This window comes from Bos javanicus, chromosome 13 (assembly GCF_032452875.1).
Source record: "Bos javanicus breed banteng chromosome 13, ARS-OSU_banteng_1.0, whole genome shotgun sequence".
NCBI lineage: Eukaryota > Metazoa > Chordata > Mammalia > Artiodactyla > Bovidae > Bos > Bos javanicus.
The window spans coordinates 51,637,842-51,663,694 of NC_083880.1; the positions used below are offsets into that span (position 1 = coordinate 51,637,842).

At 38.9% G+C, this 25,853-nt stretch overlaps 1 protein-coding gene across 3 annotated transcripts in view; it reads right to left on the reverse strand.

The window, feature by feature from the left end:
* ATRN (attractin) overlaps positions 1–25,853 on the reverse strand; it is a 190,046-nt gene that overhangs the window by 61,113 nt on the left and 103,080 nt on the right. For all 3 annotated transcript variants that reach the window (XM_061436678.1, XM_061436676.1, XM_061436677.1), the window contains exons 15-22: positions 24,750–24,940; positions 22,636–22,855; positions 20,089–20,274; positions 19,333–19,566; positions 11,193–11,330; positions 8,093–8,186; positions 5,522–5,574; positions 327–421 (exon numbers count right to left, since the gene is read on the reverse strand). In XM_061436678.1, coding sequence (XP_061292662.1) covers positions 327–421; positions 5,522–5,574; positions 8,093–8,186; positions 11,193–11,330; positions 19,333–19,566; positions 20,089–20,274; positions 22,636–22,855; positions 24,750–24,940 — 1,211 coding nt within the window. The remainder of the gene's footprint in view (positions 1–326; positions 422–5,521; positions 5,575–8,092; positions 8,187–11,192; positions 11,331–19,332; positions 19,567–20,088; positions 20,275–22,635; positions 22,856–24,749; positions 24,941–25,853) is intronic.

Consider the following 25,853-nt stretch of genomic DNA (forward strand, 5'->3'; position numbering starts at 1 on the left):
CACTGCCCCACTAACAAGGAAGTTCCCCTTGCAGTCTCCTCTCCTTTCCTGTATGGGGCTGTGATGGGCTGATGGATAAACCAAATACGCGTGGAGTCAATTTCAGTCTGTGTATCAGACCATGGTAAATATTAACAACACCATTCTTACCTTTTAACTAGAAAGGAAATAAGATGCAGAGTCTAACACTTCTTTCCTGTACCTCTAAACATTATCCTGTGGACTCCACTCTGGAGACCACTGCTAAGGCAGTGCTTCTATCCATAATAACCAAGGAAAAGATCCACACAAATTCAAAACAAAGTAAGAAGACTTTTATGTCTTACTTCATCAGGTGTCGCCACAAAATTGATGGCTGTGTAATAGCGGTCATCTTCCTGGGATAGGCTAAAGGTGAACTGATAGTCAATAAGAAGAGTATCTATGGAAAAAAAGAAACGTGTATTTAAAAACTGAAACAAAACACAGTATGTCTCTGGAGATAGAGATCGATTTTCTCATAAATATTCAATAGCCAGGGAAGTACTTTTAGCAAAGTTGTGAGCGGTAATGTTTTGTTTGAGTTAACCCACCAAAACCTCCTTGTATCATGACCCTGGTTGAGATTTTAGGCTCCCACTAAACTTACCTATAAATATTAATTGATCATCTATTCATGCTTAAAGATACAAAGCTATAAATTAATGGTATAAAATAAATCAAAACTCCATGTAAAAATGGTTGACTCCAGGTCCAGGGCAAGGAATACCTGTCTCAGTTAACTTATTCTAGAAAGCAAGGAAGCAGTCAAAGACTAATGTAGCAAAAGAACAGAGGTTGAAAATGAGCCTACTGGCTAAACATGGTATAATTTAATTCTAAAAAGTATTGCACAACTCAACAACTTGATTTGAAAATGGGCAAAAGCCTTGAATAGATATTTATCCAAAGATATACAAATTGCTAATAAACTCATGAAAGGGTACTTACTTAACATCACTGATCATTAGAGAAATACAAATCAAAACCCAATGAGATATCATATCATCTATAGTAGAACGGCTACTACCAAAAAAAGTGTTGGTGAGGATGTGGAGAAATTGGAACTGTCATGTACTACTAGTGGGAATGATGCACCTACTCTGAAAAACAGTATGACGGTTCCTCAAAAAATTAAAAATAGAATTACTGAATGATCCAGCAATTCTACTTCTGAGTATATACCAAAAAAAACAGAAAGGAGGATGCTGAAGGGCTATTCGTACAACCATGTTCATAGCAGTCAAAGAAATTATAGCCCAATAGTGGAAGCAATCCAAATGTCCATCAAAAGAAACATGGATAAACAAAATGTGGTATATACAACGGAAGATCACTCTCAGTCTCAAAGAGAAAGGAAATTCTGACACATGCAATAACATGAATGAACCTTGAAGACATTATGCTAAATGAGATAAATAAACAAGAAGACAAATATTGTGTAATTCCACTTATATGAGGTACCCAGGTACCAAATTCACAGAAAGTAAAATGGTGATTGCTAGTGGGTAGGGTAAGAGGGGAATGGGGAGTTGTTTACAAGTTTATATTTCACTACTCAAAAGATGGCCAAATGATTTTCCAAAGTGGAAAACCATTTTATATTCTCACAAAAACTTTATAAGCATTTTGATTTCTCCACATCACTGCTATTGGCTTTTATTTTTCAAGACAGAAATATATTAAATGTACTAGATTACAAAAAATTAATTGATGTGGTTTCAGGTTCCACACTATAAACTAACCTCTAAGAAATGATCAGCTGCCTGGTTTTGGTACAGTATCAAAGGATGACATCCATGAGTTCAGTTCAGTCACTCAGTCGTGTCCGACTCTGCGACCCCATGAACTGCAACACACCAGGCCTCCCTGTCCATCACCAACTTACAGAGTTTACTCAAACTCATGTCCATTGAGTCAGTGATGCCATCCAATAATCTCATCCTCTGTCACCTCCTTCTCCTCCTGCCTTCAATCTTTCCCAGGATCAAGATCTTTTCCAATGAGTTGGCTGTTTGAATCAGGTGGCCAAAGTATTGGAGCTTCAACTTCAGCATCAGTCCTTCCAATGAGTATTCAGGGTTGATTTCCTTTAAGGTTGACTGGTTTGATCTCCTTGCTGTCCAAGGGACTCTCAAGAGTCTTCTCCAGCACCACAGTTCGAAAACATCAATTCTTTGGCACTCTGCCTTCTTTATCATCCAGTTCTTGTATCTGTACATGACTACTTGAAAGACCATAGCCTTGACTAGACAGATCGTTGCCAGCAAAGTGATGTCTTTGCTTTTTAATACACTGTCTAGGTTTGTTGCAGCTTTCCTGCCAAGAAGAAAGCGTCTTCTAATTTTATGGCTGTAGTCACCACCTACAGTGATTTAATAGCCCAGGAAGAGGAAATTTGTCATTGTTTCCATTTTTTCCCTATCTGTTTGCCATGAAGTGATGGGACCTCATGCCATGATCTTAGTTTTTTTTAACACTGAGTTTTAAGCTGGTCTTTTCACTCTTCTCTTGCACCCTCATCAAGAGGCTTTTTAGTTCCTCTTCACTTTCTGCCATTAAAGTGGTATCATCTGCATATCTAAGGTTGTTGACATTTCTCCTGGCAATCTTGATTCCAGCTTGTGATTTATCCAGCCCTGCATCTCCTATGATGTGCTCTGCCTGTAAGTTACATAAGCAGATGACAGTAAACAGCCTTGTCATACTCCTTTCTCAATTTTGAACCAGTCAGTTGTTCCATATGTGGTTCTAACTGTTGTTTCTTGAGCCACATACATACTTCTCAGGAGACAGGTAAGATGGTCTGGTATTCCCATCTCTTTAAGAGTTTTCCAGTTTGTAATGATTCACGCTGTCAAAGGCTTTAGTGTAGTCAATGAAACAGAGGTAGGTGTTTTTCAGGAATTTCCTTGCTTTCTCTATGATCCAGCAAATGCTGGCAATTTCATCTCTGGTTCCTCCATTTTCTAAACCCAGCTTGAATATCAGGAAGTTCTCAGTTCATGTAATGCTGAATCCTAGCTTGAAGGATTCTGAGCATAATCTTACTAGCATTCGAAATGAGTGCAACTGTCCAGTAGTTTGAACATTCTTTAGTACTGCTCTTCTTGGGAATTGGAATGAAGATTCACCTCTTCCAGTCGTGTGGCCACTGCTGGGTTTTCCAAATTTGCTGACATATTGAGTGCAACACCTTTATAGCATCATCTTTTAAGATTTTAAATAACTCTACTGGAATTCCATCACCTCCAGTAGCTTTCTTTATTGCCATCAGTGCTTCCTAAGGCCCAGTTGACTTCACACTCCAGAAAGTCTAGCTCTGGGTGAGTGACCACACCATCTGGGTCATTAAGATCTTTTTTGTACAGTTCTTCTGTGTATTCTTGCCACCTCTTCTTGATCTCGTCTGCTTCTATTAGATCTTTACCGTTTCTGTCCTTTACTGTGCCCGTCTTTGGATGAAATGTCCCTTTGATATTTCCATTTTTCTTAAAGAGCTCTCTAGTCTTCCCTTTCTGCTGTTTTCCTCTATTCCTTTGCATTGTTCATTGAAGAAGGCCTTGTTTCTCCTTGCTATTCTCTGGAACTCTGCATTAAGTTTGGTGTATCTTTCCCTTTCTCCCTTTCCTTCCTCAGCTATTTTTTAAAGCATCCTCAGACAACCACTTTGCCTTCCTGCATTTGATTTTTTGGGGGATATTTTATTTGCTGCCTCCTGTACAATATTCTGAACCTCTGTCCATACCTCTTCAGGCACTCTGTTTACTAGATTTAATCCCTTGAATCTATTCCTCACCTTCACTGTATATTCATAGGGGATCTGATTTAAGTTGTACCTGACTAGCCTAGTGGTTTTCCCCACTTTTTAGTTTAAGCCTGAATTTTGCTGTAAGAAGCTGATCTGAGCCACAGTCAGCTCCAAGTCTTGTTTTTTTCTGACTGTATACAGCTTTTCCATCTTTGGCTACAAATAATGTAATCAATCTGTACTAACCATTTGGTGATGTCCATGTGTAAAGTCGTCTTGTGTGTTGTTGAAAACAGGTGTTTGATATGATCAGTGTGCTCTCTTGGCAGAATTCTGTTAGCCTTTGCCCTGCTTCACTTTGTACTCCAAAGCCAAACTTGCCTGTTACTCCAAGTATCTCTTGACTTCCTACTTTTGCATTCCAATCTCCTATGATGAATAGCACATCTGGTCAAGACTCCGCAATCCAATGCAGGTGGCATGGGTTCGAGCCCTGGTCCTGCATGCCGAATGGTGCATCAGAAACAACAACAAAAAACCACTCTGTCCTTTTCAACTATATCTGGTGGGGCCAGGTTTTGTGTGTGTGTGTGTGTGTGTCTGTGTGTGTGTGTACTTCAACCAAAGAGACACAGCGCAACAGACTGAATGCAGAAGCAGATATAAGAATCCAGTTTACTTCTGTTAAGCTGCGGTACTGGCTTTTGATTTCAATAATACTAGGGGTGTATCTCACTGTGGTTTTAACACACATATCCCAAATGTCTAATAATGTTATCTATTTTTTCATGTGCTTATTGGCAATTCATTTATCTTCTTTGGTGAAATGTCTTTCCAAATCTTTGCCTGTTTTTAACTGACACTGTCCCCTTATTCAGTTGTAAGAGTTCTTTATATATTCTGAACATAAATTTTTAATCAAAAATATGCTTTGTAAACATTTTCCTTAGTCTGTAGGTTGTTTTTAGTTGTTTAGTTTTTAACTGGTATTTTTTAAAACACAGGTTTAGTCCCAAATCAAATTTTTTTTCTTTTATGAATTGTGATTATATGCAAGGTCATGAAGTTTTTCTCTTGTTTTTTCTAGAAAAAACACATTTATTAAGTTCTAGGTGGACGTGAATTTTGAAGGGATGCTATTTAAACCCAGATGGTATGGGTATACAATCATAGTAGAATATGAAAACATTAGCTCATTTTTCTCTGGTTCCATAATTTGGCCTAGTATGTAGATTCTCATATAGGAAGAAAATGCATTTATCTACAAGGATCTGGTTTACCATGCATTGTTAGTCATTAGACATTTTATTTTACATATTAATTCCTAAAGAGGTGGTTAACACAAATCAGTTTCAGAGAGAATGATAACTTCAACTTAATATTTTTAGAATTCTGTTTATGGTCAATCCTAAAATATGAAATGTGATGACCCCCAAGCAGATAATGGCAAATGAAATAAGGTTTCAAGAGAATACAAATAAGGAAAGCCAGAGATTTTTATCTCTGTACTCTTCTCTGATAACTGCTACAGACATATTAATATAAACCACAACCAGACTTAAAGCAACTTAAAATAATGTTCACATATGAGTTAAATTTAGTAGAATATGACACATCAAATTAAGAGTCACTTCCATGGGTGGTTACTATATTCCTATAGCACCTACCATTCTCAAACCATATTAAAGAAAATAATGAAGTTTTATTGAATTACTTTCCTTCTAGACAAAGAAGAACTGCAAAAACACTTACAATAACACGTTCCTTTGAGAGGGTTTCCTTGGTATCGATTTTCTACCTCACATCTAGGGGAAAAAATGAAGATTATTTTCTATTGTTATCTACATTCAATAGTGAATCTACATTCACTTTAAAATCAAGCGGGTCCTTTTATATAAACTATACTTTTTTGAGTCAGTACAATTACATTCTTCACTGTTGCCCAAATCAGATGGACTAACAAGAGTCTGTATTCATTTTCAATGTTGACTGCCCAGCAGTTCACACCACCAACAACCAATAAACATTTACTAAAGCATATAAGATAAATTCAAATAAAATATTATTTAGATCTTATTTTTTATCATGAAAACACATTTTCACTTTTGTATGGACAAATATTCTTCTAAAAGTGCAGTTAAAGCATTTTTCAAATCGATTTACCTGTGGTTAGTTGCTAATAAAGTTGTAAGCTTTTATCCATCTTGGAATGTGTACGTGTGGATAAGACTGTGACAAAGGCAAACTGTTTAGATGAGACTATGCCAAAAGATGTAAATAGTGGCTGAGTGAAAGAAAAACATATCCTACATATGTTTTTCTCCTAGGGCCATCTAGCTCTCAGTTTTTATTACTGCAATAAAATCAGGGCTGTTGTTGAAAAATAAATACATAAATAAAATAATTTTTTTCATATATTCATTTCTCACATTTCCTGTTCTCCATAGATAAATTGAACCTGTTCTTTAAACACAAGTGAGAGAAGGCTAAACACCAAGGATCACTTAAAAAAAAGACAAACGACCAAAACTAAAAACTCTTGGATATGGTTCACCAGTCTGGAGAAAAAGAGTTCTAGTCAAAAAGAATTATTAATTTCCCCATAAATATCATCCATGAACATCAATAAAACCCAAGCTCCCACTTAACAAAGTGATTCAGGAAGGCACAATAGCTAGGAACCATGATGAAAGGAGGGGAAAGCTTGAGTTAAGCACTTTTCCCAAATAAATAATTCAAGGATGTTTTATGTCTTTTTATCTAGTATTACCAGCACTTGTTTATATCTAAAATTTCCTAAAAATAAAGTCTTTCACTGAACCTACACCTCATTTCTTCATTGTATACCATTAACAGAAGGCAGGGGTGGTTAAATTTGCTCTATTACATTTTTGTGTTTAAAGGAACCTAGATTTAAAAACTAAATTTAATCTCTGATTAGACTTTTCTTTATGTATTGGCTTCTGCTGCTGCTGCTAAGTCACTTCAGTCATGTCCGATTCTACGCGACCCCATAGATGGCAGCCCACCAGGCTCCCCGTCCCTGGGATTCTCCAGGCAAGAACATTGGAGTGGGTTGCCATTTCCTTCTCCAGTACAAAAACAGGAAACATATATATTACTATAAAATATAGACAGAGCAATTTCCTCCTGAATGCCACTATCAAAATCTGAATCACTGGTGACGTTACTAGCATTTTTTAAGAAAAACAAAATTTACCAGTGACTATCTGCTTATATAAAGCTGAAACTCCAGTACTTTGGCCACCTCATGTGAAGAGTTGACTCATTGGAAAAGACTCTGATGCTGGGGGGGATTGGGGGCAGGAGGAAAAGGGGACGACAGAGGATGAGATGGCTGGATGGCATCACCAACTTGATTGACGTGAGTTTGAGTGAACTCCGGGAGTTGGTGATGGACAGGGAGGCCTGGCGTGCTGCGATTCATGGGGTCGCAAAAAGTCGGACATGACTCAGCGACTGAACTGAACTGAACTGATCTGCTTATATCAGGTTAATGTTTTGATACTACTAAACATTTTTCTCAAGTCTCTGCTTGAGAGAATGGGTGAAACTACAACTTGTTTCATAAGGTTTTCTGGTGAGGCAGAGAGAAAATGAGGAACAATCTCTCGTTTCAACTCACCAGGACACTAAAAACAATTATCACTAAAAACAACTCACTATTGACAGATGGGGGAAATGGGGCTTAACACAGTTAAGTGATTTGCTTCTACAGCACCCTAGTCAGTTGGAGGCACAGCCAGGGTGAATCTCCAAATCTGCCTGATGCTGTTTGCATCTTCATGGATGGAGACCCCAAACTCTTCCCTGGATGATGTTTGATATATATCACCAAGAAAAATGCTAGAACAGGGAGGGATGTGTTAAAAGCAAGAGGAACTCTCTACAATTAGACAACAAAAATGTTAAATAAAATCTTGTCCTGGAATACCAGTTCTTCCAACTCTATCTTTTAAGAAAATCTCCTGACATGACAAAAATAGAGCCTTTACTGAAAAGACTAATCCAAATCAACAACCCAGGAATTGTGTCACTCAAACATAAAAATGTGATTTAAAGAACCATTAAGGAATTACTGCTAAACTGACAACCTCCTCAGTATGGAGGGTGACTAAATTAGACCTATCTGAAGCAGAAAGGGGAAAATTTCAAATCAATCGACTTGAGGATTCCTCAGAGCCCATGGAAACAAGGCCCAGCGAAGAGGGTGGCTCTTGGGGTTCAGGCAGTTTCACAGCCCCTTCACACTCCCTGGTGAGGTGTGGATGGTGCCAGGAGTCCCAGAAGTGTGGTACTTACAGCTGACATTCATCCCCCTTGACACCCTTGGTGGTGCAGAAGCACTTGCCCGTGTTGGTATTGCATAGCGACGCATGTCCATTGCACCTGCATGCTGGGGAGAAGGAAAAGGACGGGGTGGTCACAACTGGCTTAAAAGATAACCACTATCAGACTTTCCCCCAAACAAGTAATTCTGTCTGAATTGGATTCAACTGGAAAGATAGGTAAAATAAAAGCATTCATTTAATAGGTAAAATTATTTTTTTTCAAGCTGGTGATATATCTCAAATAATGTCAGAGCCAACATTAAAGGAGTCAAAGTCATCAGTCAGGATGAAAGAGAACATCAGTGTCCACTGCCATTTGAGGCCGTGCCTCTTTGGGATGTAACAGACTCTATTACGATTCTATCACGATTCTTTCATCTACTCAGTAAACATTTCTGAAGCATCTTCAGTGTGGGCACACAGACACAATCTCTGTCCCCATAGAGACCTCTGAGCAATGACTGCTCCCCGTAGGGAGGGTTGGTCTGGCTAGGCTCTGCCAATAGCCACATTTCAAATCATACTGGGCTCAGAGCTGAGAGCGGATTCCAATGGCAGGTCGTGTTTCAGAGGCCCTCCAGGATTCAGCACCCTTGCCTGCCTTCTTAGCCTTCAGACCAAATGACTCTTGTCATCTCCCTCCTCTAGCCACCTTTCATCTCCACCTTTCATCCAATACCTGTGTGTGACCTATGACAAACTTTTTACTCCAGCTGAAATAAATGATCTTTTCCTTCAATAGCTTTTCACTCGACAACCTGTTTTTCTGTGAATAAATTAAAAGTATTAGGCTAGAGATACGTATACTTTTAAAATAAATCCCATGGATAAAAAATATCACCCAAAGAAACCTATGAATAGAATAGTGCAGTGGTGAAGAAAATTTATGTTGCAGTGAGAAACACAAGGCTTCAACTCTGGGTTTCCTGAGAATGGAGAGAGGTGCAATGTATTAACAAAGCAAAGGCCTATCTATAGTCAATCTGCCCAGGTTTGAATTCAGGCCCCTCCATTTAGCTCCTTTTCTAAGTCAGCTTCCTCATTCATGTGATGGGGGTAATAATAATGCCTATCCTGTAGGATTTTGGGGAGGATTAAATGATATAAGACATGAATGAAATACAGTAGGCATTCAAAAAATCATCGCTGTTATCTAAAGATTAACAACTATACAGTTCTAAGAAGAAAACATTAAAGACTTGGTGCCACTTATATTATTTTTAAATTATGCTTTCTATTAAAGATTGTGACTCTGAAAAATAAAGCTAGCTCTATGTCCTGGAAACGGCTTCCTAGATGGCTTAGTGGTAAAGAATCCACCTGCCAATGCAGGAAACACAGGTTCAATCCTTGGTTCAGGAAGATTCCCTGGAGAAGGAAATGGCAACCCACTCCAGTATTGTTGCCTGGGAAATTCCATGGACAGAAGAGCCTAGCTTAGCAGGCTACACGATCCATAGGGTTGCAAGTAGTTGGACATGACTTAGCAACTAAACAACAATAACAGTAAGTTCTGGACAACTGTACTCTACCCCTACAAATACCACAGAGGAGAATGTAACTTTTTAAGATAACAGTTGAACATAACAGGGATGACAGCACCCTCATCACAGTGGTACAACTAGACCCAGCAGCTAAAGTCACATTTCCTGAATGTGGTTCTCAGCATGGCCAAATCTCACAGTGAGAGCTTGGTCAGGCTACTCTATCTTGGGGATAATAAAAGCACTGTTGTCTCAGGCGGCTGCCAGCACAATGCCTTGCATCAATATATATCAATCATTCAAAAATGTCAGGTACTCTTGATTACTAACTAATGGATGAAATCTATTCACAAGGAATAAAAAAGTATTTTTACTGAGTACCTTTTAATCTGAGCTTTACATAAGAATGGTAAGAAAGGACATCTGAAGAGTAATAATGATTGTTCACATCTACCTGTCACGTCCTGCTGACTGCTTTCATTTCAACAACCACGCTACTAACCCCATTTTACAGATGAGGAAAATGAATCCCAGAGAGGTTCCACTAGGACACTAGCTCTCTTCTAACTGCTCTGGAATCAGATTTTCAAGGGCCATGCTACGGAGTTTGGAGGTGGGACTTGGGGAGCAGTTACAGATTTTCCTTTCTTATTTTTTACCTCAGACCTGATGGATCTTTCCACTGAAAACTAGAACAAACCAAAAAGTAGTTTATTGGTATCACTAGTCATTTTAAAAAACAGAATTTTTGTGCTAACAATGAGTCTCCTTTTGCTTACAGGAATCTATCTGACATGTAGGGGGAGACACAGGGCTACTTAAATCTTTAAAAATACTGGAAGTATTGAGGAGTCTAGCTCCTGGTTAAAAATCTACATGTGACTTTTGAGGCCCAACCATAGGCAACGATAAAGGTTTTCTCTGGTGGGCCTTACAGGGAAAGCTGTCTTCCCCACACCAGGCTGGGTGGAACTCTCTAGTGGAGAGTGAAATGAAATATTCTAGTGGAGATGAGTCAAGGGCTCAGGCCCCCTGGCCAGCCACTCTCTATCACATATTTGCATTCCTAGCTCTGCTAAGCCTCCTCATGGAAGAGGAGGGGAACCTCAAAGAGGCTTTTCCCACTCTCCGTCCCAGGTACTTCTCCACTCCTACTAGCCTTTCCATCCCCCCATCTCTCCACTCCAGGGTCCACAAAAGGCTTTCGCTGGACCTTTAGTCCAGGGCCCCTTCAATGGCATGTTGACCCCCAAGCCTATGCTAATTCACTTGATGCTCAAACAGCACACCATTCCAAGAAGGAAAGCAGAACAAGGGCAGTCAGAGCTCTCTCAGTGTAAGCCTTTTGCTTCCATCATCACAGTAACTGATTAAAGGCTTTAACTCCTTCATTTTTGACTAGATGCTTTAATATCTACTCTGACACTAGGTAGCTCTGTTCTCTCTCTTCCAGCTCAGCTGACCTCCTGACAAGTGTAACTTAAGTATTATCTGAAACCAAGTGGCTTTCTTCCTCCAAGATAATCAAGACAAACAGACCATGTGCCACCTTGTTTGCAATCAGTGACCCTGAAAAATCTGACTTACGTTGACATTTTCCCCCGTTGGTTGGATCACCATAGAAGCCAGATATGCAGGTCTCACAGTGCTTGCCCGTGGTCAGGTTCTCACACTTCTCACAGATACTCTGATTAATGCATTTGCTGTGGCCATTGCACTGGCAAGCTAAAAGAAAGAATTTTAAGGGGTTTGTCCTATGGTAGAGCTGGGTGGAATACGTTCCACAAGATTTATTTGTAACCATCTATGCTCCTTATTGCTTCTAAAAACAATCATCAAAACCACCAAAAATTAGTTTAAGAAATAAGATCAAAACATCAGAAAAGAGCTAGTTCAGGAAAATCAGAAATATACTACAGCAAGGTAAAAGTTCATAGCCATTATAAAAAGTTTTTGTTGTTATTCACCTTAAAAATAATACATGCTCATGATAGTACATTAGAAAAATATAAGGAATTAGAAAAAAATCATATACAATTCCACCACCCAGAGATCACTGTCCATTTTTGGAATCTTTCCTTCCAGTATTTTTTTCTATACAGTTTTACATAGTTGTATTTATATTAATATTCAATTTTGATTTTTTAAAATGTAGATCACAATTATTTTACATTATTTCATCTAACATAACAAAACTTTAAATGGTAGAATAATTTTTATGAAGCCAAATAGCTACTTAACCATTTCCTTACATTCTGATAGCTTGCTTTCAACTTTTCATTTTAGAAAAATAACCATCTTTATAAGTAAACATTTTTATAAGTGGAATTATTGATTCTTGATGCATACAGGACTTCACAACTAGAAAGAAATATGATGTGTGGACCTCTCAGGGCTGCTCAGGACAGCTGTGCACAGCAGAGTTCAGGTGGGGCCACTCATGTAGTGTACAATCTATAAGCAGACCTGTCTTTTCTTCTCTTCAGCTCTACTGAGATATAACTGACATGGAATACTGTATAAATCTCAAGTGCACACTTAAAGTATACAATGTGTTGATTTGATAAAAACACTGAACAAATGCTTCTCTCTCTCTTCCCCTTCAAATTTCACTGAAAGTATAGAAGAAATGTAAAAGCAAGGGTTTGGGATAAGAGGAAAAAGTGCTATAAGAAGTAGAGAGGGATACTTCTGAAGCACTGAATTTCTAGAAGTATTCAGAATACCCCAAGTGGGGAGGCCCTTGGCACAATCATGAACATGCCAAACACATCCAGACACCTGGTCTGATGCTCCTTCCTCCCTTCACTGAGGGAGGAATAGAGACCATTCATCTACAGCCAGGGCAGACCAGAGTTGGAGAGTGCTGGTACTAGCTAGCCAGCCTTTCCCTTAGGACATCACACCACACCTTCACAACAGCTCAGTATACCCAGTACTCATAAGTCTAGACATTCAGTTAAAAATATAAATCAACCTTGAGGAATCACTAGTCTGAGAAAATTACCAAGCTAAAGGCATCACCAAGATCAACACGTGGAACAACTAACTCTGAAGGAAGGATCAGTGCAAGAAATTTAAGAGAATGAAAAATATTAACTTTCGTAAATTCAGGGAGGCTTGAGGGATCACTGCATTCATAAAATAAGAAAGCAAGCTCTGAAAAAACTTCACAATATTTAGAAACTTTGTAAAAAGAAAAGGATAAAATAAAATCAGACACAAAACAAAAACCATTCAAAAGGTTAAATAGGAAAACACATATAGCTAAAAGCTGCCTACAAGAAAATAATATGAACAGCTGTATGCCAAAAATTTGACTATTTAGATGAAATAGAAAGATTCCTATAAAATACAGGCTACCCAAACTGACTGAAACAGAAACAGAAATCTGCCTGTATTATACTTTACTTCCCTACTAAGTAGAGATTGGATGAATAATCAAAAATCTTTTCACAAAGAAAAATCCGAGCCCAGATGGCTTCACTGGTGAATTCTATCAACACTTCAAGAAGAATTAATATCAATCTTTTTGCAAAGTCTTTCAATAAATGCAAGAGGAGGGAACACTTCCCAACTCACTCTATGAAGTCAGTACTACCCTGGTACCAAAATCAGACAGGCATCCCAAGAAGGAAAACTACAGAACAGATCTATATCCTATATGAAAACAGACACGAAATACCCAACTAGAAAACTGAATCCATGTCAACGTATTGCAAAAACCACGGCAATATTGTAAACCAATTAGCCTCCAATTAAAATAAATTTATTAAAAAAAAAACCTGAATCCAGCAACACAGTAAAAAGAATTATACATCATGAGCAAATGGGCTTTATTCCAGAGATGAAAGGCTGGTTTAATATCCTTAAATCAATTAGTATAATGTATAGTATTAATAAACTAAAGAACAAAACCACACGATTATCAAGATACAGAAAAATTATGTGACAAAATTCAGCACCCAATCATAGCCCTCAAAAAGCCAGGAAGAGAAGGAAAATTTCTCAACCTGATAAATAGGACATGTATGAAAAAACTAAGGCCAATATCATATATAATGGAAAAAGACTGAACTCATTCTCCCTAAGATCAGGAACAAGACAATGATGTCCATTCTCATCACTTTTATTCAATATTATACTGGAGTTTCTTGTCAGGCCAAATAGTCCTCCAAAAAAAATTTTTTTAAAGAAGGTGTCCAGATAGGAAACGAAAAAGTAAAACTGTCTTTTTTAGCAGACAATACAATCCCTGTATAAAGAAAACCCTAATCAACTAAAGAAATAGTAGAAATAATAGTTCAGCATGGTTGCATGACACAAGATCAACAAACAGAAATCAATTCTATTTCTAAATATATACTAACAATGAACAGTCAAAAAACAAAATTAAGATAATTCAATTCACAATACTTGAAGAAGCATAAAATACTTTGCAGAGTAAATTTAACAAAACAAGCATAACATATAAACACTGAAAACTATAAAACATTGCTGAAAGAGAATAAAAAACTAAAGAAATAGAAAGACATTCCAGGTTTATAAACTAGAAGGCTTAATACTGTTAAAAAGGTGTGTGTGTGCTAAGTCAAAAAATGAAGATCATGAGATCTCGACCCATCATTTCATAGCAAATAGATGGAGAAACAATGGAAACAGTGACAGGCTTTATTTTCTTGGGCTCCAAAATCACTGTGGACCATGACTGCAGCCATGAAATTAAAAGATGCTGCCTCCTTGGAAGAAAAGCAATGATAAACCTAGACAGTGTATTAAAAAGCAGAAACATTACTTTTCCAACAAAGGTCCATGTAGTCAAAGCTATGGTTTTTCCAGTAGTCATGTACAGATGCGAGAGTTGAACCATAAATAAGTCTGAGTGCCGAAGAACTGATGCTTCTGAATTGTGGGTTGGAGAAAACTTTATAGAATCCCTTGCCTTGCACAGCAAGGAGATCAAACCGGTCAATCTTAAAGGAAATCAACTCTAAATATTCATTAGAAGGACTCATGCTGAAGCTGAAGCTCCAATACTTTGGCCGCCTGATGCGAAGAGCTGACTCATTAGAAAAGACCCTGAGGCTGGGAGAGATTGAAGGCACAAGGAGAAGGGGGTGGCAGTGGATGAGATAGTAAGACAGCACCACCGACTCAACGGACATAAGTTTGAGCAAACTCTGGGAAATGGCGAAGCACAGGGAAACCTGGTGTGCTGCAGTCCCTGGGGTCACAAAGAGTTGGATACGACAGAGCAACAGAACAACAAAGCACGCTAAGTTGCTTCAGTAGTGCCCAACTCTGTGCAACCCTATGGACTGTAGCCCACCAGGCTGTTCTGTTCATGGGATTCTCCAGGCAAGAATACTGGGGTGGGTTGCCGTGCCTTCCTCCAGGGGATCTTCCCAACCCAGGGGTCAAATCTCTCTCTTAGGTCTCTTGCATTGGCAGGTGGGTTCTTTACCACTAGCGCCAGCTGGGAAGCCCCATTAGGATGGCAATATACCCCCAAATGGTCTATAGATTCAGTGCAGTTATCTTATGAAATATCAGTTGGCTTTTTGTTGATGTTACTGAAACTGACAAATTCATCCTCAAAATGGAAATTCAAGGAACCCAGAACAGCCATGACCATTTAGAAAAATAAGAACAAAGTTTGAGGACTTAGGCTTCCCAATTTCAAAACTTACTACACTTACTACAAAGCTATAGAAATCAAGAGTATGATACTAGCACAAGGCCAGACATATGGTCAATGGAACAGAAATGAGAGTTCAGAAATAATTTCTTACATTCAACTGATTTTCAAAAAATGTGCTTCTAAAATTCAATAGTACACAAACGTCCTCCCAAAATTCAATAGTAAAAAATAGTCTTTTCAGCAAATGTTGCAGGAACAACTAGCTAACCACATGCAAAAATATAAGTTTGGGAAAAAAAAAAAAAAGATAAGTTTGGATGCCAACTTCACATCAAATACAAAAATTAACTCAAAATGAATTATGGACCTAAATACAAAGAGATAAATCTATATAACTTTAAAAGAAAATACAGGAGTAAACCTTTGTAATTTGGGGTTAGTTAGGCACTGATTCTCTTATACAATACCAAAAGCACACAGGGTAAAAGAATACTTTTGTATTTCAAAAGATACCATCAAGAAAGTAAAAAGAAACCCCATGGAATGGGAGAAAATATCTGCAAACTGTATATCCAATAAGGGGCTTGTATCTGGATTCACAAAGAACTCTTGTAGGTCAACAGTAAAATGATAATGCAATTTTTAAAACTGAGCAAAGAATTTGAATAGTTTTCCAAAGAAGACATACAAATGGCCAACAGGATGCTCAACTTCATTAGTCATTAAAGAGAAAGAGAAAGAGAACTTGCTCAGTTGCGTCCGACTCTTTGCAACCCTGTGGACTGTAGCCTACCAGGCTCCTCCATCCATGGGATTCTCCAGGCAAGAGTAGTGGAATGGGTTGCCATTTCCTTCTCCAGGGGATTTTCCGGGCCCAGGGACTGAACCCAGGTCTCCTGCATTGCAGGCAGATGCTTTACCATCTGAGCCATCAGGGAATCATTAGTCATTAGGGAAATGCATATCAAAATCACAGTGCTTGCCAAGTAGTCCAGTGGTTAAGAATCCTCCTGCCAATGCAGTGGACACAGGTTCAGTCCCTGGTGTGGGAAGATCCTACATGCAGCAGGGCAACTAAGACTATGCATGCTACTGAAGCCCGCATGCCTAGAGCCTGTGCTCTGCAACAAGTGAAGCCCCTACAACGAGAACCTTGTGCACCCCAAAGAAGGGTAGCCCCTGCTCACAACTAGAAGCCCATGTGCAGCAACAAAGACCTAGTACAGCCAAAACAAAACAAAAAAAACCACTGTGACATGCCATTTCTCATCTTCTCATACACCAGAACAGCCACAATCAAACAAGTGTGATGAGGATGTGGGGAAATCTGAACCTTTCTAACACTGCTAGTGAGAATGAAAAATGGTACAGCTACTTTGTAAAACTTTGAACCCATCATTCCCCAATTTTGTCCCTGGTCCTAGGCAATCACTAATCTATTTATTGTCTCTAAATATCTGCCCTTTTTTGGACATTCCATATAAGTGATATGGGCTTCTCTGGTGGCTCAGATGGTAAAGAATCTGCCTGCAATGCAGGAGGTGCAAAAGACTCAGGTTCGATTCCTGGGTCAGGAAGATTCCCCCAGAGGAGGAAATTGCAACCCACTCCAGTATTCTTGCTTGGAAAATTCCATGGACAGAGGAGCCTAGTGGGCTACAGTCCATGGGGTCCCAAAGAAGTGGACATGACTGAGCGACTGACTCACCAAGTAACTTTCCTTATAGAAGTCTTCACAGTCCAGTAGTCAGGGGCACTGTCTGGCAGGATTTCAGAGAAATTCTTATCCACTAATCTCTTGGGAGTCTTTGCAACTGTCTAGCTTCTCCCAATTGTTCTGGCAGCCCATCAGTAATTTTGTGCATTTACTGGAAGTTTGAATCAAAGGCCACTTTCTCTGGTTTCTCAGGGCAGCTACCCCAGCAGATCAAGGCTCAAATTTTACATCAACTCAAAGTTGATTCCTTCTTGCATCAACCACTGGGAGTGATAGAAAGGAGGAAGGATTGGGAGAAGGGAAGAAAGGGAAGGAGTGGGGAGAGGGGAGAAAAGGGTAAAAGGAGGGAAGGAAGGAGGGAGGTAGATAGGCAGGCTGAATTTTTCCTTTTTTTCTTCTTGTCAAAGGAAAGAGGAGGTTTTCCTTCTCCCTATTCTTAAGAGCATTTCAGTAGGAAAATTTGCATTAAAAAAACCTCTGATTCCTTTGAAACATACGTAAATTTCTTTAAAACCTAAATAAGCCATAAGTCAGCATTACAAAGCAGACACGGTTTTTGTTAAGGGCTTAAGAGCCATCTCTTTGAAATGTAAACATCAAGCAAGCCAGCCACCTACCCTCTCTGTGTGGGAATGGATCCAAACTATAACCATCTGCTTGCGTCAATGATACAAGTTTGTTTTCCTTTTTGTTTTTTCCTTTGGGTAAAGGCAATTAACAAAGGTGGCCACCCCAATTACCAAGTAAATTCACAATAAACTAGGAAAGAATGTAGAGCAAACAGTGGTGTCAAATCCTCTCACACAAAGACAAGTTACCTTCATTTTGAGGACAAGTATAGAATGGACTGTATACGCTGGGATATTTAAAAGGATGGGATTTTTCTCTGTTGTATTTCATTAGTGGACTGCTGAAATGTGCACTACCATCTGGTTTAATGCTTACTCAGTAATAACACTTTCTTTCCTACATCGGTAGAGAGGAATTTCTGGGTTGGCAGGAGATTTTATTTTTAATTTTTCCCCTAACAATCATCACATCGTATTTTTAAGTAAAAAAGAAAACTGCAGAACAACATATTATATGCATAGTATATCTCACAGTATTTTTTATTTAAAAAACTATAGATCTAAAGGTACATGTATTACTGCTAAAAGATTTTTCCTTCTATGAAGAACTAGAGATGAGGAAATGCCGGGCTGGATGAAGCACAAGCTGGAAATCAAGACTGCCAGGAGAAATATCAATAACCTCAGATACACAGATGACACCACCCTTATGACAGAAAGCGAAGAGGTACTAAAGAGCCTCTTGATAAAAGTGAAAGAGGAGAGTGATAAAGTTGTCTTAAAACTCAACATTCAAAAAACGAAGATCATGGCATCTGGTCCCACCAATTCATGGCAATAGATGAAGAAACAATGGACCATGACAGATGATATTTTCTCCAAAATCACTGTGGATAGTGACTGCAGCCATGAAATTTAAGACGCTTGCTCCTTGGAAGAAAAGCTATGACCAATCTAGACAGCATATTAAAAAGCAGACACATTACTTTACTGACAAAGGTCCGTACAGTAAAAGCTATGGTCTTTCCAGCAGTTATGTATGGATGTGAGAGTTGGACCATAAAGAAGGTTGAGCATTGAAGAATTGATGCTTTTGAACTGTGGTGCTGGAGAAGACTCTTGAGAGTCCCTTGGACAGCAAAGAGATCAAACCAGTCAATTCTAAAGGAAATCAGTCCTGAATATTCATTGGAAGGACTGATGCTGAAGCTGAAGCTCCAATACTTTGGCCACCTGATGCGAAGAGCCGACTCACTAGAAAAGACCCTGATGCTGGCAAAGACTGAAGGCAGGAGGAGAAAGGGATGACAGAGGAGATGGTTGGATGGCATCACCGACTTGATGGACATGAGTATGAGCAAGCTCCAGGAGTTGATGATGGACAGGGAAGCCTGGCATGCTGCAGTCCCTGGGGTTGCAAAGAGTCGGACACAACTGAGCAACTGAACTGAACTGAGAGATGAGGAATTATAGTTTTTATTTTATCTATATCTGTAGGACACAACTGAGCAACTGAATTGAACTGAGGAATTATAGTTTTTATTTTATCTATATCTGTAATAGCTAATTTTTATAATGAACACATTTCATTACTTTTATAATGAAAGTTAGCAAAACAATAGAAAATTCTTAGTATTTTCATTAATTGACATTAACAATATTTCTCATATGAAACAAATAGTTTCTTAAAACGATCTCTTTTTTTTTCCCCTTAAAGAAATCCATATAAATAATGTAGCTTTCAAGGCTTTATTCTTTGTTAAGTAGGTAGTGAGATTTGGGACACAGAACACATCTTACCTGGACAATGAATGAAAGACCAGTTATATCTGCTGTCCTCCAGACACATGCTGGAATTGAGAAGAGGCTGTGGGTAGGAATTTCCTGTAGGGCCCTGAGAAGGCATCTTCACTGGTCCTTTATAGGAGCCCTCTATGCATTTCCCTTTGCCCGTATTGCTAGGATCAGTGCACCAGCCACAGCCTGGTTGCTCCAAGCAGTGACTACAGGTACAGTAGCCTGAACAATTTTCAGCTGTAAAAAAACATAAGTTACATGTAGACTTAGATTCATTGTATATTTAAATTATCTTTTTCTTTAAAAGATGAATCAACTGTTAGTCAAAATTCCTATTCTGTGATTGTTCAAATGATATAATAAAATTTTAAACAGCCCAATATTTTGTCCAACCTATAAGAGAGACTCCTGTCTTCTCTCGCAATCCTAGGATATTGGAGGCAGAAGAGACTTTACAGACCATCTTCTGGAAAGCACTTACTTTATGAATTAGGAGATAAAGATGTGGAGACATTCCACAGATTGGGCAATATGATACTGAGATTCAGCAAGTTATTTCTGTACTCTGTGATCTATTCTACAATTGTTTACTTTTGTCACTGTATTTGATTCTATATGCAGGTTCATATCAGGCAGTCTCTGGATAGACCTAAGCAGATGGTGAAGTCTGGTTTCATCCCCAGAAAGTTCAGAGGCTGACAGCACTGCCCTACACACAGTGTTGTCATCTACACTGCTTAGAGCTCACTTTTCACTCACGGGGGCAGCTGCTCATGGTATACCACTCCATACACTGGCCAAAAGGGAAGGAGGCCACGTAGGCATTGGAGTCCACGCACTGCTTCATGTTGCTGCACCACATGCACTCCGAGCTGCCACTGGTACACTCCCCACAGGCTGTCCGCAAGGCACAAGGGGTCCGACACTGCTTGGCACTGTGGTTAGCTGGGAAGTGAATCCAAGAGAGACATTTAAAGCTCCCACCATGTCAGCTAAGGTCAAAGGCTTTGCAGTTTGGTTGTGACCCACTAATGTGTCATGAAGTCAATTCAGTGGGTTACATTAAACATAGAAGAAAACACAAAGTCTTAGGGTCATCATGTACTGGTTAGTCATGTATATTTATACACTTGGGGGGAAAAACTGTTTTTATTTTCAAAGAAAAGGACAGATATGAGGGAACAAGCTAATTTTTCCATAAGAGAAGAGGTTCTAATATAGGAGACCCAAGATGAACTTCACAAGTTTTACTACCCACCTGAATCTGTAACATTATATCTCTGTATATTCTAGGGAAAGAAGAACCACAACATTCATTAACTTTACTAAAGCACCCAGAATCCAAAATGGCTGAAAAATTTCCCTGCAGGAAGGTTAAATAATAAATATCAATGTGACTCCACAGTGATCTGAATTCTCTTCCACATCCCTGCATTCCTCAGACAAATTATAATACCTTCCTAAAATGAGACCTGATGTCAATGGAGTCCAGCCTCCCACAAGCATCCACAAAATTCCAACTACTGCCTGTGAGATCCCCTGCAGGAGAAGGGCAATGGTCAAAGGCTTGTCTGTGTGCTGCACATGCCACCCGTGCCTGTCTTTATGAAACTGAGACGTGCCTAGAGCAAAGCTTCAAGCCTGTGCAGCAACTCCAAGTGGAGGCTCCTTCAGCACTCTCCTACAGCGTTATTGCGCTGAAGGTTTGCTTTTCCTTCCTGTTGTTGTTCAGCGGCTAAGTCCTATCCGACTCTTTGTTACCCTATGGACTGCAGCACACCAGGCTTTCCTGTCCTTCACTATTTCCTGTAGTTTGCTCAAATTCATGTCCACTGAGTCGATGATGCTATCTAACCATCTCATTCTCTGCCACCCTCTTCTCCTACCCTCAATCTTTCCTAGCATGAGGGTCTTTCTCAATGAGTTGGCTTTTTGCATCAGGTGGCCAAAGTACTAGAGCTTCAGCATCAGTCCTGCCAATGAATACTCAGGATTTATTTCCTTTAGGATTGACTGCTTTGATCTCCTTGCTGCTCAAGGGACTCTCAAGAGTCTTCTCTAGCACTACAATTAGAAAGCATCAGTTCTTTGGCACTCAGCCTTCTTTATGGTCCAACTCTCACATCTGTACATGACTACTGGAAAAACCATAGCTTTGACTATATGGATCACTGTCGGCAAAGTGATGTCTCTGCTTTTTTTAATACACTGTCTAGGTTTGTCATTGCCTTCTTTCCAAGGAGCAAGTGTCTTCTAATTTCATGGCTGCAGTCACTATTCAAAGTGATCCTGGAGCCCAAGAAAATAAAATCTGTCTCTGCTTCCACTTTTTCCCCTTCCATTTGCCATGAAGTGATGGGACTAGATGCCATGATCTTAGTTTTTTTAATGTTGAATTTTAAGCCAGCTTTTTCATTCTCATCAAGAGGCTCTTTAGTTCCTCTTCACTTTCTGCCATTAGAGTGGTATCATCTGCATATCTGAGTTGACGTCAATATTTCTCCTGGCAATCTTGATTCCAGCTTGTGATTCATCCAGCCTGGCATTTCACATGATATACTCTGCATATAAGTTATATAAGTAGGATACAATATACAGCCTTGTTGTACTCCTTTCCCAATTTTGAACCAATTAGTTGTTTCATGTCTGGTTCTGTTGCCTCTTGACCCACAGGACTATACCAATTATTTTTCTCCCCACTGACACTATCTTTCTGTTCAGTATCCCTGCAGTGATCTGCTTGCTTTTCTGATTTTTTCTTTGGATTTTTTGTTCTATCTTCCACAGCATTTCTCTGCCAACACCTAGAAATATGCTTTTTGGATCAATTGTCAATACTTTTTGTGGTCAATAAACCAATCAATCTCACTGTTAAATAACAACATTCTAAATAACAATATTCTAATTAGCATATTGTTGTTTAGTTACTAAATTATGTATGACTCTTTTGTGACCCCATGTACAGAGTTCTTCTGTCCATGGGATTTTCCAGGCAAGAATACTGGAGTGGGTTGCCATTTCCTCTCCAGGGTATCTTACTGACCCAGGGATTGAACCTACATCTCCTGCACTACAGGCAGATTCTTTATTACTGAGCAACCAGGAAAATGCTAGTTATTTTTAGTTTTGTTAACAGCTCATACTACTTCCTTTTGCTTTAAAAATTCTGCATTATCCTCTGCTTCATATGCTTGAAATCAATACTCCACCTGTGTTTTCATGAAAATTTCACAACACTTAATTATGCCTCCTACATTTTCTCTTTCAATGAATGTCCAGTAACGTATAATGCAACCATATACTTACCAGGCCTTTCACAGACACTACCATTGAGTGGATTGATGCAGGTTGCAGCCTTTAAGCCCCGAGTACTGGGTTCTGACAAGATCCCACAGAATCCAGCATCACTGGGCTCAGATGGCATCCACTGTAGTGAACTATTTGTGAACGGGGACATATCTTCCCAGCACCAATAGGACACATTGATCTTCCGAAGGCCAACCCATGGGGTTAAGGTGAACTTGGACTGTAGGCAAAACAGACTATGACTATAATCAATGTCTTGACCAAAACTAGCTTCTAGATAAAAACTATTAAGTTACATGTATCCAAAGGACACAGGAAAACCTCCTTATCTCAAATCAGTCATGGTGGATTAGTGCGGACCTTTATTTTTATGTTACTTATCATTCCTGGCACTTTAATATGGCCATTTTACAAAGGATAGAAAAGACATCAAAGAAAGATGTCAGAGAAGACATCAGAATTTTCACAGAGATTAACAGCAAAGTAATAATCAAGTTCCTAAATTTCTATACTCTATGACAAATGCTATGAAGAGATAGCCACCCCCAAGCTGGTTGAAATATCTATTTATAAATGAAATACCATATCAGTATGTATGAAACACTGGTTATATGCCTATTGTTATCTAAGCCTGTTTTGGGAGCTCTGGCTAGGTTAGATGATTGAAGATTCCCAGGTTCAGCTGGGGAGGCAGAGCGTATTGGCTGTCAATAAATTTTATAGGGAATAATAGGTCAATGAATTCCTGGGAATTCATTCCAAGGAAAGTCTGTCTCTTGCTCTACTGAAATGTCCTTCTTGTTGCAGTTTAAAAAAAAAAATGTGTACAAAGTTTAGCCCAGAAATAAAAGATATTTTAACTTTTGCTAGTTATAAAACAAAATGTACAGTATTTCCATTCTGGGGAGGAAAAAATAAACATAAATATTGTGTGCTCAGTCACACAGTCATGTCCAACTCTTTGCGACCCCACGAACTGTAGCCCACCAGGCTCTTTTGTCCATGGGATTTTCCAGGCAAGAATACTGGAGTGGGTTGCCATTTCCTTCTCCAGGGAAAATGCTTATTAAGGGACTTTAAAAACAGCAACAAAAACAACACCCTAAAGTTGTTACTTTTAGTTGCAGTGAGTGATATTTATTTACTTATAGGATTTGGTACTGATCTCTCATAAGGCCCAGCTACAGCAATTCCTTCCCATTCAGTCTGCACCAGTTATGCAAACTTACCTGCAGCTCACCCCTCAATCTCTGTATCTTTGATCAATGCACAGAGAGTCCAGCTCATTCCTTCTGTCTTCAGGAGTTACCTCTTTCTGTCTGTCAGCCTGCCTCTGTCCTAAAGGTTACAGCGCCCTTTCTTATTTTTCCAAACAAACCAGGGCTCTAAGTCAATTTATAGCTGTGGAAGCACATTACTTTAGTTGTCTCTCAACTGTCAATCTGATCACAAGACTATGAATTGTTGAAAGAGCACTATCTTGTGAGTATCAGTTAACTGAGGGTGGGACCACTGTTCTAGGACTCTGGACTAAATACACAAAATGTCATGTTGTATATCAACTACAAGCTGCCCAAGAGCAGTGGATGGACAGGAAGAGAACTTGAGGCCTTTCTGTGCTCAGAAACTTTTAATAAGAAGATGTCCTCTCCTTTTGGGCTGATCAGATCTAAGAAAGACCCACAGATGTCCATTTTTAGGATAATTAACATTAAATCATATTATACACTGTAATAATGCCTGAAACCTGGTTTAATTCAACTCAGCTAATTAACAATAGCACCCACTTCCCCAATCCCAGCAGAAGCTAGGGATAAAACAGATATGAAATAGTCTACAGATATCACAGGATATGTGCATATGTCAACATGTTACTATTCAATATATACATAATTATTAATTTGTAATTTAATGAAATATGACTAATAAAAATGTGTTGGAAATTTCAAGATAAGAAAAGAATATATAATATTAAAGGAAGAGAATTTGACAGTGCAGTTCTACAGTCTATTACACTGCACTTACTCGCATTCCTCCTCCTGCCAAACATGTCACAGGTAAGCTGCAGTTATGCTCTTTGTAGAAAGATGGAAGTTCCAAGGATTTTAACTCACCATGCTCTGTGATGACTGCATGATTCGCAGCTGCTTAAGGACAAATTCTACCTTCTTCTGAGTTGTAAGAGAAGCCAAAAAGGCATTGTGGTTTCTGCAGGACAATTTTGCATTGTCATAAGTCTCCTTGGCAGTAGTAATTTTCAAACATGAGTTTCCAACCAAATGCCAGCCAATGCCACAGATATTTTCTTTATTAAAGAGGGGAGAGAAAACAAAGAGGTTTAGAAATCACACAAAATTACTTATATTACCACTTTGAGTCACTGGAAATCTAAATAATATTTTTGAGTTCAATTCTAGATACTTCATTTGGATGTGTTGAGTATATCAGACACATTACCAAGGATCAAATACAGAATAAAAAGAATTTTTTTAATGTTTATCAGTCTTATTTCCTGGACCTCAAATGCATATGCTGAGGTCAATCTTCCCATGTCTTAGACAAAAACATTTGTTTGATGACAGTGTTAAATTTATAAAGCATCTTTTGAAGAACAATTAGAAACAGACTAAAATCCTAAGTAAAAAGTAGAATATGCATTACTGAAAAGATGGGGTAGAAAACTGCAAGAACAGAAGTGAGTTGGTGAGTGAACAAGTCTACAAAAGACACACTGTTTTCACATCTAGTGGGAGGTAAACTCAAGTTACACAAAACATCCTAAAAGTGAGACGCAAAGAGTCTTTTGGGGAAGTAAGCCAAACCAGGGAAGTTTATCTGCTCTTGTGACCTTCCTGAACCCACAAAAAGAGCTGCTCAGAAGTTATACATGTTTCCTGGAAGACAGTGCATGAGCAAAGCAACTTCATTAGAACAACAGTACCCTGGAGATACTCTCAACAATGTTCATCAGCAGCCAGTGAGATGAAGGGAAAGTCACAGGAAAGGGATCATTTAAGAGAGATAAAGACTAGCTCCTCAAAGTGTGGCATCAGTGTCACTGCTTGTTGAAATGCAGATTCTAGGGCCCCACCACAAATCTGTGCCAGAGTCTGGCTTCTGGAAAGACCCCAGGTACTTTGCTGTGTACTCAAGTTTGTGATGTAATGAGGTAAAGAACAAGAAGTCCACTCCAGCAAGCTGAATCAAGTACTTCCAAA